Below are 16,971 nucleotides of genomic sequence, written 5' to 3'. Positions count from 1 at the left end.
TCAATACCCTAAGGATCTCAAATACTCCTGCAAAATAATGAATTTTGCATTACTGTGATTTTAACTATTTTTATTTAGTAATAAAAAAATAATATAAATTGGAGTATGTTATATTTTTTAATTACTTACAAATTATTAAAGTATACAAAATTTTCTATTTTACCCTTACTAACGAAATACTCAATCTACCTTATTTAGCTTCCATTAAAATCTACAAATAGAAGAAATCATACTAAAACTCAAACGCATTTAAATATAAAGTATGTTTGAAAAATTAAAAATTAGAGCTGAGACGAAAAATAAAAAATAATAGATGAATAAAGAGATTTGACCCTCATTATTTTATTTCGTGTCATGCAAAAAGACGTGCAAAGACAGACCAATAATTTTATAATTTATAATAATGTTGATTGATGTACACACGATCCGATGTGGGAATATAAATTAAATTAAATTTCATATATATATATATATATATATATAAAGCGTTAGTTTAATTTGAACATGCTCTACTGCCTAATGTATTTGCTTTTAATGAGTCCCTCACTGCTCACGCGTTGCAAAATATTCAATTTTTTCTCAAATTAATATTCAAATATTGAACCCGTAGCCGAAAGTTAAATCAAATAAATGGAATAATCAAATTTTACAAAAATAAATGAGACCAATTTAGTTATACACAGTGAATTTGGTGGTTAAAAGATGATGCTTTTTTGTAATTAATTTATTTTTTTGTACATATATCCAAACCCCATCTTAAGTTGTATAATTATTAAGAAATAAGCAATTACAATTAAATAAATGAAACATGTGACGATGATAATGATATGGTTAAGTACATTATTCAACATAATATTTTAGTATTTGTAGAGGTGAAGTCAACCCCTTAATCATGTTCTGATTAGTGTAATTAATCAGCTATCCTCCCTGTTTACCTACATAATTAAATTCATCATCATCATCAACTCTCTCTCTCTCTCACTCTCACTCTCACTCTCATCATGATGATCATAATGAGGATGAAGGGTGTGGTAATTCTTGCTGGTGCAGCATTATATGTTGTACTAGTGTGCAGTAGAATTAATGGTGAGAGGGGGTGCAATGTGTATGAAGGGGAGTGGGTGTATGATGATGATCACCACACTTACCCTCTCTTCAACTCAACCGCATGTCCTTTCATCAGGAAGGAATTTGACTGCATCAAGTATGGCAGATCTGATCATCACTACCTCCACTACAGATGGCAACCCAACGCCTGTGATTTACCCAAGTACCCACCTTTACCCTACTTTTCATTCTATCTTTAGTTGAACTGCACTGACCTGGAGTTTGCATTTCTTGCAAGAATTCCAACAGATTTGACGGAGTCAAGTTTATGAGAAAACTCAAGGGGAAGAAAATCATGTTTGTAGGAGACTCCATTACCCTAAATCAATGGCAGTCTCTTACATGTCTTCTCTACACAGCCTCGTATGGATCGAATGTCACTCACCACGCCAATGACTTAATCTCCACACTCACATTTCAGGTTCCCCCTCACATTACTTACTCACCAAATTATAGTTTTATCATCCTCGAATCAATTACATAATAAGTAAATAATATACTTATTATATAATTTAAAAAAAAAATAATCAATCATATATTGTATTTACGTATTCCTACTATAAATCATCTTAACTTGCATGATATATATATATATATATATATATGTCAAGAATAAGGATTTCTTTTTCAGGACTATGGAATTTCAGTTACATACTTCAATTCGCATTATTTAGTAGACATTGAAATGGAAGAGTTTGGTCGAGTTTTAAAGCTGGACTCTCTCAAGAGCGGAGAAATATGGAAGGGATTCGACGTTTTAGTCTTCAACACTTGGCTTTGGTGGCACCGTAGAGGAATTAAGCAACCGTACGTACCTACTCAAGAACATTATTTAATCCCTAGCGATAAAATTATAATTTTGAAAGACGAGAATATTTTCAGTAAGTTGAAATATTTAGATGGTAAAGAATTGTTGGATTTGATACTGCAGGTGGGATTATATTGAAGATGAAGGAATAGTAGTGGAGGACATGGATCGTACGGTTGCTTTTACCAAAGCTTTGATGAGATGGGCAAAATGGGTGGAATCAGACGTAGATCCTTATAAAACCAAAGTTTTCTTCACGGGAGTCTCTCCCGCCCACTACAGGTAATAAAACAAACCAATGTTACGTGTTATTTAATGTATAAATAAGTAAGTTTGTAAAAGAAAGTTTGCATAATTCATAAATGCATTATGTTTTAGCATAAAAATTTTCAAAATACAGAATTGAAATCCTTCTAAACAACGAAAAGGAGACAATGTGACGCCTGAACTTTTAACATAAGTTCAGCATCGGGAGGTCACATTGCTCTTCTCCTTTTTTAAGTTCATGGGTTGGATTGCCTTTCCTTTTCCAGGTAAGAGTGTTTTTGCAGGATGATCTGTTGCATTTAATGTAAACTAGACATCATTTTTCCAATCACTAACCGTATTTCTGGCTTTGCAGAGGCGAGGAATGGAATGAACCGGGAGTGAGGGATTGCTCGAATCAAACAAGGCCTATGACAGGGTCGAGCTACCCTGCTGGCGAGCCCTTGGCATCAAAAATTTTGAAAGACGTTCTGAGTAGCAACACAACATCAGTTCATTTGTTGGACATCACGACTCTTTCCTAATTGAGAAAGGACGGGCACCCCGGCACACACAATGGGTTCAAGGGCATGGACTGCACCCACTGGTGTGTTGCTGGAGTCCCCGACACATGGAACCACCTCCTCTACACACAACTACTTCAACAAGATCAGACGGGGGACGCTCCCGATGCCGCCAACTATTTTACTTCAGACTACTTGTAGAAAGTAATTCAAGTTCGAATAGTTTGATACTTGTACAAGTACTATATAACCATAAACATAGTAAAAACAATCCCAGAATTTTCCAACTGCAAACAACCACTTATTTCTAATGCAAGAACCTGTGAAAATCAAGAATGATCAGTTGATAAGAAGCTGAAAACGAGCACATCCTGAATACTGCCTTTGAGGTACGAGTACTTTCTCAGCAATCCCTCCTTCACAAATCCAGCTCTCTCCAACACCCTCTGTGAGGCCTTATTCTCCACACTAGCAAAAGCCTGCAGCCTTACTATTTCAGGAAAGTCGTTAAACACCTGAGCAGTTGCCATTTTGACAGCTCTTGTTGTGATTCCTTGTCCCCAATACTCCACCCCTATTGCATAGCCTAGGTCGGCTCGGCACCTGTCGTCCCCATACCCCGGGAATACAGACACGAAGCCGATGGAACGGTCATCGATGCATATGGACCTTCGCCAAGGGTGGGGTATGCACACTTGTTCGATGAAGGCCAAGGCCTCGTCTTTGCTAGTCAAAGTTTTCCATCTTAAGGACCTTGTCACTCTATCGTCGCCCGCCCACACTAGCATGTCGTCTGCATCCGATAGCTTGAAAGGACGCAAAGTGATGCGTGATGGATCCATAGCCGATATGATTGCTTGTGCAAAAATCTGATCAAATGAGGATAGAACTCTTAAGATTTCTTGAAAAAAGTGGTGTGAATTCAATCAGTCAGATGATTTTTGACAAGTGCTTAATTCTTTTCTTAATGATTTAACAATTCCGTGGTTTGACAAGGATTAGGGGTTGGAGTTAGGAATTTGAGCCGTTAGCCCCTTGAAATTTAGCAAATCACATACAAGTCCACGAAGTATGGTATGCCATTTATTTAGTCATGGATTCCCTCCAGCTGCATGCAGTGGGAAAGACAGAGCAAAATCTAGCAGTAAACTTGAAGCATACATTTCCCTCGTCTTTAGACTAAAATGAACAAAAGCAATATTTACTTCAAAAGTAAGCAAGCTTTCTAACTTTTTATATGTTGGGAGTGATGGTCTTTGTGAATGCCAACAATCATTCCTCCCCTACAAAAAGCACATCATCAAGCACCCATGAAAAATTGCTTAAAAGCACCCATGTGACCTCTTTATAAATCACGTATGAATTGGCCACTTCCATTCTATGAACAAACTACACAAAATGGCCTCTTCTTGTAGCTACATTCTCTTCATCTTCAACTTCCTGCTTTTCCCAATCTCAATAAGCTCTTCCAATGGTGACTTCCACAATGAATTGCTCGAATCCATAACCGTGTCGCGTATGGAGAAAACGACCCATCTCCATTTCTACTTCCAGGATGTGGTCAGTGGCAATAATCCCACTGCAGTGAAGATAATCGGAGACGGGTATGGTTTTGGCACTACATTCATGATGGACGATGTGTTGACCCAGGGTCCAGAGCGTGATTCCAAGGTCATAGGGAGAGCTCAAGGGATGTACTCATCAGCAGCTCAGAACGACATAGCATTCTTGATGATTGTGACATTTGTGTTCACTGAAGGGCTGTATAATGGAAGCAGCGTCAGCATGCTTGGGAGGAACCATGTGGTTGATGATGAGAGGGAAATGCCGATCGTCGGTGGGAGTGGGGTGTTCAGGTTTGCCAGGGGATATGCATTGGCACACACTGTCTGGTTTGATCCCAAGACCAGGGATGCCTCTGTGGAATACAATGTGTCCGTCGTACACTTCTGAGAAAGACCAATTTCTACATATGGCTGTTCTAACTCAGGTTGTTTGATTTTGTGGTTTAATTCTTGAGTTGTACTCTGTACGGACAGAACTTCGTTGTAGTAAGTTAATTTCCATTAGTACTTGTGAAAAAGCATACAGAGAGATCATTTGGTTTTATTTTCACCCTCACTTTTAATTTATAATCTGAAGCGCATTTTATTTTTATTACATCCCCTTAAGGAAAATTACATACAAAACCCCTACACCCATATAAGGAGTCTACTTGTATGGAACGTGTACCAGTATTCTAGTTCTGCTTTCCTTTCAGCTTCACGTCTTCAGGGATCCACGATGCCCAGAAAACGGGCAAAAGAGTGCACACAGCCTGTATTAATAGTCCTTGTGGCAGGCCGGAGAAATCATCTCCATTTACTCCAACATAAGATGCTAAGGCAACACCAAAGTAGCCACTCACGATGAATGCAAGTGCTATAGCAGACATAACAAATGCCATCACAGAACCTTCACAACCTGGCGGGCAAAGCTTTGCCATTAAAACACTGAAAGGTAGGATCTTGAAGAAGTACAGCACCTCAAGCACACCTGAGATAAGTACAACATAGACTGAATCTGGGAGACCAATCTGCTGATAAACACCCTTCACGAATAGAAAATCTGATATCATGAAAATTGCCATGGAGACCTGAACAGCAGTGATTAATTTTCTTGACGAGATCGACTTAAGATGGCGATTATAAACAACTCCCCACAGCAGCATAGCTGCTTGCCCAAACACCTTTGATATACCAAGAACCGACGATTCAATCTTCAAATGTTGAGTTTGGTAGTAGAACATGGTCCCTGTTAAGGCCGGGATCACAGCATAAGAGAATGCAAACCAGGTTATTGAATAGAGGATTTCTGGTTTCTTCATTGCGTTCAAGAGTTCCAAAAATTGCTTCTTAAAACCAACGTGTGATGGACTTTTAGGGAGGTCCAGGGAGCTCTCACGAATGAATAGTGTTATTAAGAACTGAAAACAAAGGAGTATGCCATAGACAAAAAACATCATTTGAGTGGAAAATTTGTCGATAGCAACACCACCTATAAGATTTCCCACAACACCACCAATGGATGAGGCCATCCAAACAAACGACTGCAGCTCACCAGATGAAGATGGTTTTGTTTTCTTGGAGGAAGGGGGTTGTTTTCCAGTTTCTGCGACCATGGCATCATTGGCAACCTCAACTATGGAAGCACCAAGATTGCTGAGGAGGAGATAAAACGTGATTGAAAAAAATGATATGCCTGATTTACCAGAAATTGCAATAGCTATCCATGACAGTGCCTGCAGAAAGGCTGCAAAACACATGTGTCAGCCAACAATACATTGATCCAAGTAAAATCTTCAGATTTCATCTGGTATCAGCTTCCACATTGCCACACCATACCTCCATCCCACCAACACAATTTTTTTAAGAAACTAAAAAAATATAAAAAATAAAACAAAAATGGCTGATGCATCACTGACAGCCACCAAAACCAACCAGGTGAGAGTCTTTTATGGTTCCTGCTAGATTTTACTTGGGGAATTCCAGAATCACCATCTCTATGGTCCCAAAGATACACAAATTTTATAAAATTAAGATCTGTCATCATTATGAGGCAGCGATCCAGAGACTTTCAGATAATCTCTCGTGGTCTCACTTTATAGCAGAGGGAAGACGAATCAAGATCAAATGAGTAAAAGAACTCTAGTTTGCTCAAGATGGAAGAAATAGTATAGCTTGGTCATTAAAGCCTACAAATACGTTTATTCTAGTCAACTATCTTAGACTTTAAGGATTAAATATAATATGAAACCAAATGGAATAATATTAATACCATCACATTATGTTCGACATAATACCATATGATAAGCAATATTGTATTGACATAGAGTCACTGCAACCGTCTACATCTATAAGCATGAGCATCCAATCATTTATGCACATTCTTATTCTACCCGTGGACACAAAGAACTCGTTCAAGATTGCTTTCTCAATAATTAGACTTACATCTTTGATATGTCAATTAGTTACACATGGTTTAAAAAGAAAAGAGTCCACACTTGTACCTTGACAAATCTTCTATTTTCAACTAGTTATCCCCTCCTCTCAAATTACCACTATACTACTGCATAGCTTTACTATGGAGCGTGTCTATATCGTAGTATATGTACCACCAAGATAAACTAAACATTAAGCATTTTCGGCAAAACTTGACTAACAGAAATAATTCGAACGATAAAGCATCTAACAAAGAATTCAAAGTGGAACCAGATCGTTTCCATCATCATATAGCAACAGAAATTGAGATCAAATAACAAAGAAAAGTGTGGAGTGCGGACCAGAAAGCTAATCAGTTGAATTAAATTACAAAAGAGAAAAAGAAAATACAAAGGAGAAAATTTCATACCTCCAAGGGCTATGTAAGGGACACGATGCTGGCCAAAGATGTAGAATGAATCAGAGAGTATGCCGTAAAAGGGCTTGGCGACCATAGGCAAATTAGCAGAGTTCTGAAGGATCTGTAATGTGGAAGGTTCCACTCTCAACCCATCTTTGAGGAAAAAAATGACCCCCATCCATGGAAAGCACCTCAAACCCTGCACCAAATACCCAATCCCCAGCAACAATTTCCTATTTCTACCACTCTCACTCTGACTCACAGCAGACACCATTGCCAGATTCAAAAACCAAACACACGAAAACTCTGGTTTTGCCTGTCAAAAGCCTAACTTCAGAATCAGAACACAAAAGGGTCTTCTGAATACCTCGAAACCATTCAAGATTCCGTCTTAAGTATCAATGAAAGGGGAATTTCTCCGAAAAACTCACAAAATCTTGAAGATTTTTGCACCTAAAGACGAAAAAGGCACCAGCAATGGTCACAAGAACGGCTGATCTAAAGTACGTGTGCACTCAGTGGCAAGCAATAAATCAGCCCCCGAAAGAAAAAGCATTAAAGCAATAAACACGCACACCAAGGTGATCAATTCATCAACAATAATCCTGGACGAATCTTAGGGAAAGGTGAAGCGAGCGGGTGGAAGCATCGAGGACAGAATATTGTTGTGTTGCTTGAAACCGAAAGGAAAGAAGAGGGTTGGCAAAGAAAGAAAAACTAGCAAATGCATAGCCAGATCGAACCTCAATTCTGGACTCCACATTTATAGAAAAACCCTACTAACTGAAAGGGAATTAACTCAGCAAAAATAGAAATTAAATGCAACCGAAATAGAAACAAAATGGAGCTGGAACTGGAAGATACCGCCACGAGAGTTCGCACTTTTCAACAGCATATTAAATCCTAACCATTGGATCAGCTCAATCTGTGCCGTTGGATCAAATGTGGTCCAGTTCTGAGACGACGCCGTATTCACATAATTGATTGGGCCCTTTCCCTTTTTTTTTTTTTTTTTAAATAAAATATGGAGAATTGTTGGGGTCCCGTCCCTTCTAAATAAATGGAAAGATCATGTCCATAAAGTTTGTCTAAATTGCATTTTATTCCCTTATATTTTTATGAAATAATTAAAAAAATTTCTGTATTTTAGAAATAGGCTAAATTTTCCCTATATTCTAATAAACTCAGCAAAAAAAAACCCTTTCATTAGAAACTAAGGAAGGTGAAATGCATACGTTCGAAGTGTGTTTGGGCTTGATTTTTTATGGATTTTGATATTTTTTATCTTTAATTGACTAAAATACCACTATATTATATCTAAAATTACTATTGTTCAATTGATTTTTTAATTATTTTTTATATTTATCTTTAGTGTAAAAATATAATTATTTTTAAGCATATTTATATTAAATATCAAAATAAAAAATACATTCAAAAACTAATATTCTAAATTTTATATTTTAAATTTAAATATGTACAAGAATATAAATATTAAGTAATTATAATAGTTATAAGTTATAAATTAATTTAAATATAATAATTATTGCAACTATCTAAAATTATTCTTAATTAACTAAACTATATATTTAAATTCATTTAAGTACAATAATTATATAATTATCTAAAATTATTTTAAATTAATTGAAATATATATTTAACTATTATAATTATCTAAAATTATTCTTAATTAATAAAAATAAAAATAATTAAATTAATTTTTACGATGTTAAAAAAAATGAGAGGCGACGACGAAAGCCGCCCCCCCCCCTCCCCCCCACAGTCGCCATCGTCCTATTTCTTTATCTAGGCGACATCATCATCACGAAGATCTGAACAGGGACGGCAAGGGAGTTCCCTCATTTTTAAGGGACAGCGGGGGCAGGGGTGGTGCGATGGGTTGACGTACACGTCGGGGGAAAATGGGGAACAGAAGGGAGGCGTCGGAGTGGGGGTGGTGGGGTGGGGATGGTGGTGATAGGGGAGGAGGAGGCAGCAGGGGTGGTGGATAGTTAGGATTTTATTTTATTTTTTATTTTTTATATATAATAATATTAATTTTTTTATAATTTTTAACTATTTATATATAATATAAAGTTAAATAATTTATTAAATTCAAATATTTTATTTTTTTAAATCTAAAATTGAGATTAATTAAAAAATAATATATATTAAATAAGAATATGACAGTTATTTAAAAGAAATTAACGTCTTTAAGTAGATTTAATGAAGATGGGCAATTGAACTACGTCTAAAAAAATAGAAAAAAATGTTTTGCCTATATTTAAAATAAAAAAAAGTTTTTAACGAACTTTCTAAAATAAAAGAGAATTTTATGCATTTTAGTCTATAAAGTTTAGGGCCAGTTTCTCTTGAAACGCAGTCGTTCCAATTTATGTTTAATGGTGGCTTGCTTGCTCTTGATGGTAGGGTGAATAGAATAGGTAGTCTTTTTACTCCAACTAAAGTTGCACGACATAAAAAAGGAGAAATTTGAGATCCCGAGGTCGAAAGTTTCTGGAGAAACTTATAATAATAATAATTAAAAGGAAAAAATATCAAGTAGTCAAAAGTTGAGAGAATGAAAAAAGAGAACATCACATGTGTTTTTTTGTTTTTGTATATATATTTTAGGGACTGATTCTTGTTTTGTATTTGTTGGCATTTGCTGCTATCTGTTCTTACCTCTCTATACCTTTCTTTTCATATACACACATTCCTCTTCCACACTTATATTATTATTATTATTAGAATGAGTTTTCTGATGTTGGGTGTAATTATATATTTTTTTATTATTTAAAATTTTATTATTACCTTTCTGAATTTAACGATAATCTAATAATTCATATAATCTGTTGGCTTTGTTATGTTTTCATCCAATTTTTTGTTGAACAGACAAAAATGTCCTTGTGGACTATGACTTATAATTTAATTTTTTTTTAAAAAAATTGTGGACTAAGTGGATAATTCGTTTTACAATTTTTAAAATTTTTGTAATCACTTTTTTTTATTTTTTCATAATTTTTTTTATAAAAAAGAAAAAAATCAATAATAGTAAAGTTGGCAATTCCATACATCCGTTTAAGAATTTTACATATTTTCATCAAACATTGGGGAGGTATTTAAATTTTTTAATTATCGGTGGGATATTTGTAATTTTTTCAAACAACAAGAGGGTATTCGTAATTATGTCAAAATCAACTTAGCTCGTTGTAATTTACCCGTATTATTAGTATTGAGATAAATTATAATGAGTTTTCCTGAGGTTTAGTGCAGCTATGAATATCCATCGTTATTTAAAAAAAATACAAATACCCTTTTGATATTTGATGGAATTATACAATTATTTGATGGAGGACTAAAAAAAGAAATTAACAAAAAAACGGACAAGATGGATGGAACTTTTTTAAATTTGTAAAAACAAGAATTGTTTACTTATTTAATAAAAAGATTTCGCGAAATTAAAATAAAATAAGTAAAACTATAATGTATAGTTCATAATGACATTTTGATCAATTTCATCGTAAAAAACGAAAGAAAACCCAGTAAAAATTGATGAATTAAAATAATTATTAAACAATCATCAAACTTGAAACAAAGATTGGATGAAATTTATTAAATTATCATATCCCCCAAATATTCTGCTTTAATTTAATCAAATGTTTATCACGTGCCACGAGTTAAGTAAACTATATATATTCCATTCGATGCAACCCTCCATTGCACAAAGTTGCATTATCACTATCATATTCGGGCCATTTTATTATCTTAAAATACAGATATTTTAATGATCCTCACAACACCACTTAGTAAATGATAGATTATTACTCCTAATTTAATTTTAGGGATAATTATGTTCTCCTTCTTTGAAATTTAATATAATTACACATAGATCTTTTATGGTTTAGAAAATTACATTTAGCATCCGTAAAGTTTGCTTCCATTTAATAAATAAGTCCATCTATTAGTAAAAATTCATCAAATTTATTGATATTGACAAAAAAATTGAATGAAAATTGATATTTACCCTCGATTGACTTATTACTAACTTATTACAGGTCAAATAATTTTTTTTGAATTAAATTATCTTTAAATGGTAAAAATATACCCCACTATATGCATTAATGTGCGAATACGTATAAGAGTACTTTGATCATAAAAAAGATTTATTTGACATGTAATAAGTCAATTACGGGTTACTATAGATTTTTTTCTGCCTTTTTTTTGTTAATGTGATGTTTGTGAATTTTTACTAAATGAGGGACTCATTTGCCAAACGGAAGCAAAGCTTAAGGGTGTTAGATGTAATTTTTTAAATCACAAGGGATTTATGTGTAATTATATCAAACCTCAGAAGATGGCGTGTAATTATCCCTTAATATTATCATCCATTTAGAGGATTTTTGGCTAAGTTTAAAAGCTCTTCAAAATATTTTATAAGATGTTTAAGAGCTTTTAAAATATAAAAATCATTTAAAATAAAGTTTATAAAATCTCATATAAAATGCCTTTGATCTTACAGATCTTACAAAAAAAAAAAAAATACTTTGTTGATTTTTTTTTTATAATATCTTATAAGGTGTATATAGTTAATAATTCATAAGACATAAATAAATTTACTATTTTCTTATACCATTGACATAATTCATAATCTTTATATTACCAAATTTCCCTCATATGTAATAAAACGTTAATGTATATGAGGAGATATATTTTCACTGTTATAAGAGTAGTTTAGTCACGTTAATGTATATGAGGAGATATATTTTCATTGTTATAAGAGTAGCTTAGTCACACGTTCGACTTGCAGTAAGTTAGTAATAAGTAAATTGAATGTAAATGTACTTTTCATTCAGTTTTTTGTTAACAGCAAGTTCAGTGAATTTTTAATAATGAAAGACTCATTTGTTATATGAAAGTAAATTTTAAAATTATTAAATATAAAATTTTAAGTTATAAAATATATATATATATATATATAATTATATCAAATTTTAAGAAATAAGAGTGCAAATATACTTTCCAAATAGTACATTCTGTATGCTGGACCAAACACCCTTTGAGAACAATACGATCCATTCAACAACTTAAGATGCAAGTAACATAAATGTAACTCAACGTTAATATCTTTAAAAAATGATGGATCCAAATAACGAACACACACACACACACAATCACTCCAATAATTCTCCAATCCCTTTGCAGTCCATCTCCTGACCCTCCAATCCAAACAGCTTCTAATACAAAACCCTCCATCAAAACAGGGGTTTTGTCCCCCAAATTCCAAATTTCAAATTCCACCCTAAAGCGGGAAGTCAAGAACAAAGGCAAGGGAAAACCTTCTACTCCAATCCCATTCTAGTCTACCAATACCAGAGACCATCAATGGCGGATGGAAAAAAGAAGCAGGCAATGAGTCTCAATCAGCTACACAATCGGTTTCTTCATGATCTCTCCGCTTCTCACTCTAAGCCCAAACCGGGCGCAGGTATTTTCACGAATAGATAGTCGGATTTCGTGGTTGTTTGTGCTTTCATATGCTGCTTATCATACTTTTACCCCCTATTTCATCGTTTTTGTGATTTGATTTTCGGAAATATAGTGGAAGATAATACGCAGTGGAAGGTGAAGGCAGTTGAATCTACTGAAGGAAATGATGATGTTCCCCGGTTTGATTTCGATACCACTTCTCCTCCTCCTCTTCAAGGTTATCTTATTTCCTTTGATTCTATAAAGATGTAATATCATGTCCGTCTGTGTTTGGGAACTTATTTTTCTTTTGTATGAATTCAGAAGGAGAGGTGAATGTTGAAGAGCCTGTGTCAACAAAGATTAAGGATTCTTCTCCTCAGCTATTTGCCGGCATTGCTGATTTTGATTCCCCATCCCCCAGTTTTGGTATCTGTTCTTACCTCTTTATAGCTTTCTTTTCTCATATCTCTGCGAATATAGACATTTGTCTTTCACTCACATACATTATTATGCTTCTTTTGTTTTTGATGTTTCTTTTGCTTTTGTGTTGTCCTGTTTTAGACAAGAGTTGTCTAATATTTTAAGTAGCAAGGCCTCACTGTAGTTTATCCTTTGAAGTCACCTTTTCCAAGGGTAAAAATACAAACACACTCACAAAATTTGCCATATAGAGATCTACCTGATAATTTCACATTAACCAAAATGAGAATATAGAAATAAGGATGGTAGGAGTATTCAATCCTCTTGCTTGCTATCTAGATAATTGCATGTTTACTACTGTTTGATTTTTACCTCTTTCATGAAAATAGAAAGGAAGCAGATAATCAATCATGGGCCTATACTGGAACATCCGCATATTTGAAATTTTAGCTGATAACTAATCAAAGACCAGTATATAGACTCATGTACCTATTAGAAAGTTTGATTCTAACACATCTTTGTGTTCTCCCCCTAGCAAGCATGGGTCAGTTGTATGATTCTTTGCCCCTTCCCGTGATATCTGGTGCATATTCTTTAAGATAAATTAATACTTTTTTGGTGGTTCTGACAATTTCACTGAAAGCCTTTGAACCGCGTGAAAGTAGCAAGACTACTGAAGCTGGCAGCAGTTCTTGTGAGGCAAATCCGACTATTTCGGGGTCGTCTGAACATAATACCAATCTTTCCGGTATAGATTTTGCAGTTTTCTAATTGGATTGAAACGCCATTTGCAATACATACTCTTTGTGCTTAAAAGTATCTTATCTTTCCTTGTTAATTGATTTAATATGTCATTGAATTCTATAGTTGGTATGAAACTCGAGCATATTGGACAAGAGAGCAGTAAACTATCTGATATAGAAGATAATGCTTCCAAGAAGAGATCCTTATTATCTGGTGGTGTTGATCATGCTTCTAATTTCCGAGGTATCACTGACACTTCTTGCATCCACTATATCTGGTTGTATATGTGGACAAAGACGGCATGATAGGACGTTGAGATGTAATTTCTGAAATTTCTAGGAGATGGTACGGACGCAGTTCTTATGAATTTCATGTACAAAAATATAAATTACTTATCTAAAATACATATATGGAAGTATGTCAATGCTGAATGATATTTGAAATATAATTACAAACACAATGAGAAAAAAACATTCGTATGGTGTTGGACATATTCAAATGTCATGTGTAAATTATGACATTATTAAAAAGAGCATAACCTTTAAAGAGAAAGAGAGAGAAAATAAAGTTAGGTGAGGTAACATTATTTTTTTTTATTTAATTTTAGGATTTTTTACTATTATACTTATAACATATGAAAAAACTATAAATTTGGCATGTTTAGAACTTGTAGGACATGGCACCAGCCGGATCTGGTGCTATGCCCTTCCTCCATGGTCAACGTTTTTCTTTTTCGTTTACTAATAACATGCTTGATACTTGGTGGCCGTGTTTGGCATATAATTGGTACATCAAAGAATAATTTTTTTGAGTGTTCATTCAATATGGTCTATTATCTTAAGTTGTACATTCTTCAATGTGTTTCATTTTTGGGATTTGTGGACCTATAAAAATTTACAGGAGAAGAAAGGCAAACGAAGGTGAAAATTGAAGGCAGGCGTCGCCTTTGTAGAATTTCAAAGAATAATGATAGCGCGTCTGCGGCAGGGAGGAAATCTATAAGAGATGAAGAGCCAAAATTTGATGGCATTTCAGATTTTGATTCACCTCCTCAGGTGAATAAAACATGTGAGAGTGCTGGGAATGAAATCAGGGATATACTGAATGATTTGAGCGCAAGGCTTGAGATTCTTTCAATTGAGAAGAAAAGGGTCCCCAAGAAGGTAGATCCCATGGAGGATTTCCAGGACACAATAAGAAGTAAATTACATGACTTGACCATAAAAGAGGGGGTCCCAGAATATCACAATGCTGCTTCTTCATACCTGCTTTCATCTGATTGTGTGGATAACACAATTGAGTCAAAAGTTGGAAGTATTGTCACCAGTGAACTCCAAGGGGGAAAAACTTCTATTTCCAAGGGTAAGGATGATACTTGTGTTGGTAAGGCCAACAGAACCTTGTATAAGTGCGAAGGGCTCAACAATGATAAACTTATGAGGGCACATGTAAAATCAGCATCTACAACAGAATCTCAAGCTTACAATTACAGCAGAGAAGTAGAAGGCTTTGATACCGGTGATTATGTGGCTTTCAGTAAAAAAGACAAAGTCAAACAAGTTGATAGGAGGCAAGAGAAGATTATTGATGTATCTGATAACGAATCTGATGAGGTCACAGTATTGGAAGATCATGTAGATGACCTCACTTTGAGTGGTCCGAAGTTGACGTACAAGTTACCTCGTAAATTAGCAAAAATGCTGTACCCTCATCAGCGGGAAGGATTGAAATGGCTCTGGTCTCTTCATTGTAAGGGTAAAGGTGGTATTTTGGGTGATGATATGGGCCTCGGCAAGACAATGCAGGTAAAAGAAAATAATTTTTAATGATCATTTCCTTATTTTCCATATGATCTTGTGTATGATTGACCACATTAGTTCATCTCCTTCCAGATTTGTAGCTTTATAGCTGGACTGTTCCACTCAAATTTGGTTAGAAGGGTATTGGTTGTTGCACCTAAAACACTATTAGCCCATTGGATTAATGAGCTATCAACAGTTGGGCTCTCTGAGAAGACGAGAGAGTATGGCATTCCCTTTACTTTTCTTAGTTGCTGTGACGTGTAAACTTATCCTGGGATGCTTAGTTCGAACCTTTTCTTCCATTTGCAGGTATTTTGCAACTTGTACAAAAACTCGACACTATGAGCTCCAATATGTACTTCAGGTTTTCTTCTTAATCTCTTGATGCTTTATATATAACAGAAATAGAAACAACCAGCATGGTTAGGTCACTCTACTAAGCTTATAAATTATTTAATTTCAGGCTTAGGCACTGTTACTTAATTAGCATCTTCCCTTGTTTTAACAAATAAAGTAGTTTCTGACAGTAAAAGCTTGTACCATTCTTAGGCAGCAAAAATCCGGAGTTTTATTTTATCTCCATTACACAATTAATGCACAATTGATCTCTTGCTCAATTTTAAGATATTGCGGCATGTAGTTTGAATTCTAATCAAGAGTTGGTACTTTGGACCTTGATGAAATTAGTGAAACAAATCCTTATTGCCGTATGTTTTATGGCAATAGTTCTTGTAACTTTTTTGGACTTTGACTATTTCTCTGGTGTCTTCACCATAGGACAAAGGTGTTCTTCTAACAACGTACGATATTGTGCGGAACAATGCGAAATCCTTATGTGGAGATTATCATTACAATGATGATGGAGACGAAGATGAAACAACATGGGATTATATGATTCTTGATGAAGTAATTTCATTTTTCTTATTTATATTTATGACATGCAAAGATATTTTTGCTTTACTTGTTCCATCTGACATGTTTCCTGCTCTGCAAGACCGACTTGCTCATTTTTATTCAATTTAAGATGTTCAGTTTTCCAAATTTTTAGGGCCATCTTATAAAAAATCCAAGCACACAAAGGGCAAAAAGTTTGCTTCAGATACCTTGTCTTCACCGTATCATTATCAGTGGCACACCACTCCAAAACAATCTGAAGGTAGTTGTCACCTTTGGACTTCTATTTATACAGTTGACTTTCACTCTGTATTTCTTTTCCATATGAGAAGCATATGTGACAGTGGGTCTCTCTTTCTTCCTCATTATAGGAACTGTGGGCGTTATTTAATTTCTGCTGTCCAGAGCTATTAGGCGACAAGAAAGAGTGATAATCTGTGTACCAGCTCCAAGTCAATTGTTGTTTTGAGTTATTTTGGCATAAGTTGATTCTTTTCTCTTCTTACTCATTTCATCAGGTTTAAGGAAAAATACGAGCACTTCATCAATAGAGGAAATGAGAAAAATGCCTCTGATC

General features: G+C 34.7%; 5 protein-coding genes across 5 annotated transcripts in view; 3 read left to right on the top strand and 2 right to left on the bottom strand.

Annotated features, from left to right (window-relative positions):
* LOC105170165 (protein trichome birefringence-like 38) lies at positions 967–2,737 on the top strand. Its single transcript, XM_020696543.1, has 5 exons — positions 967–1,270; positions 1,357–1,528; positions 1,739–1,914; positions 2,039–2,197; positions 2,538–2,737. The coding sequence occupies exons 1-5, from the start codon at positions 1,002–1,004 to the stop codon at positions 2,704–2,706; spliced, it is 945 nt and encodes a 314-aa protein (XP_020552202.1). The 5' UTR covers positions 967–1,001; the 3' UTR covers positions 2,707–2,737.
* LOC105170156 (uncharacterized N-acetyltransferase p20-like) lies at positions 2,660–3,672 on the bottom strand. Its single transcript, XM_011090799.2, has one exon. The coding sequence runs from the start codon at positions 3,525–3,527 to the stop codon at positions 3,015–3,017; it is 513 nt and encodes a 170-aa protein (XP_011089101.1). The 5' UTR covers positions 3,528–3,672; the 3' UTR covers positions 2,660–3,014.
* LOC105169536 (dirigent protein 22-like) lies at positions 3,745–4,754 on the top strand. The gene has a single exon (XM_011089951.2). It carries the CDS (start codon positions 4,066–4,068, stop codon positions 4,636–4,638), a length of 573 nt encoding a protein of 190 aa, XP_011088253.1. The 5' UTR covers positions 3,745–4,065; the 3' UTR covers positions 4,639–4,754.
* LOC105169528 (probable folate-biopterin transporter 7) lies at positions 4,735–7,904 on the bottom strand. Its single transcript, XM_011089939.2, has 2 exons — positions 7,075–7,904; positions 4,735–5,976 (listed from the first exon to the last, which is right to left on the bottom strand). Exons 1-2 carry the CDS (start codon positions 7,337–7,339, stop codon positions 4,925–4,927), a joined length of 1,317 nt encoding a protein of 438 aa, XP_011088241.1. The 5' UTR covers positions 7,340–7,904; the 3' UTR covers positions 4,735–4,924.
* The window catches only part of LOC105169519 (protein CHROMATIN REMODELING 24), a gene marked incomplete in the record, with an annotated part of 12,742 nt that continues 7,967 nt past the window's right edge, over positions 12,197–16,971 (top strand). The window contains 12 exon segments of the mRNA XM_011089927.2: positions 12,197–12,550; positions 12,665–12,769; positions 12,856–12,960; positions 13,598–13,702; positions 13,822–13,941; positions 14,599–15,503; positions 15,591–15,721; positions 15,810–15,864; positions 16,278–16,406; positions 16,549–16,656; positions 16,766–16,821; positions 16,913–16,971. Coding sequence (XP_011088229.1) covers positions 12,448–12,550; positions 12,665–12,769; positions 12,856–12,960; positions 13,598–13,702; positions 13,822–13,941; positions 14,599–15,503; positions 15,591–15,721; positions 15,810–15,864; positions 16,278–16,406; positions 16,549–16,656; positions 16,766–16,821; positions 16,913–16,971 — 1,981 coding nt within the window.

The sequence above is a fragment of the Sesamum indicum genome, linkage group LG1 (assembly GCF_000512975.1).
Source record: "Sesamum indicum cultivar Zhongzhi No. 13 linkage group LG1, S_indicum_v1.0, whole genome shotgun sequence".
NCBI lineage: Eukaryota > Viridiplantae > Streptophyta > Magnoliopsida > Lamiales > Pedaliaceae > Sesamum > Sesamum indicum.
This window is presented reverse-complemented; position numbering and strand designations above follow the sequence as displayed.

Coding starts and splice junctions, on each gene's coding strand:
- LOC105170165 (XM_020696543.1), top strand. CDS start 1,002: ATGATGATCATAATGAGGATGAAGGGTGTGGTAATTCTTGCTGGTGCA. Junction 1,271..1,356: donor AACGCCTGTGATTTACCCAA/GTACCCACCTTT, acceptor GAATTCCAACAG/ATTTGACGGAGTCAAGTTTA. Junction 1,529..1,738: donor TCTCCACACTCACATTTCAG/GTTCCCCCTCAC, acceptor TTTCTTTTTCAG/GACTATGGAATTTCAGTTAC.
- LOC105170156 (XM_011090799.2), bottom strand. CDS start 3,527: ATGGATCCATCACGCATCACTTTGCGTCCTTTCAAGCTATCGGATGCA.
- LOC105169536 (XM_011089951.2), top strand. CDS start 4,066: ATGAACAAACTACACAAAATGGCCTCTTCTTGTAGCTACATTCTCTTC.
- LOC105169528 (XM_011089939.2), bottom strand. CDS start 7,339: ATGGTGTCTGCTGTGAGTCAGAGTGAGAGTGGTAGAAATAGGAAATTG. Junction 5,977..7,074: donor CCCTTACATAGCCCTTGGAG/GTATGAAATTTT, acceptor TGTGTTTTGCAG/CCTTTCTGCAGGCACTGTCA.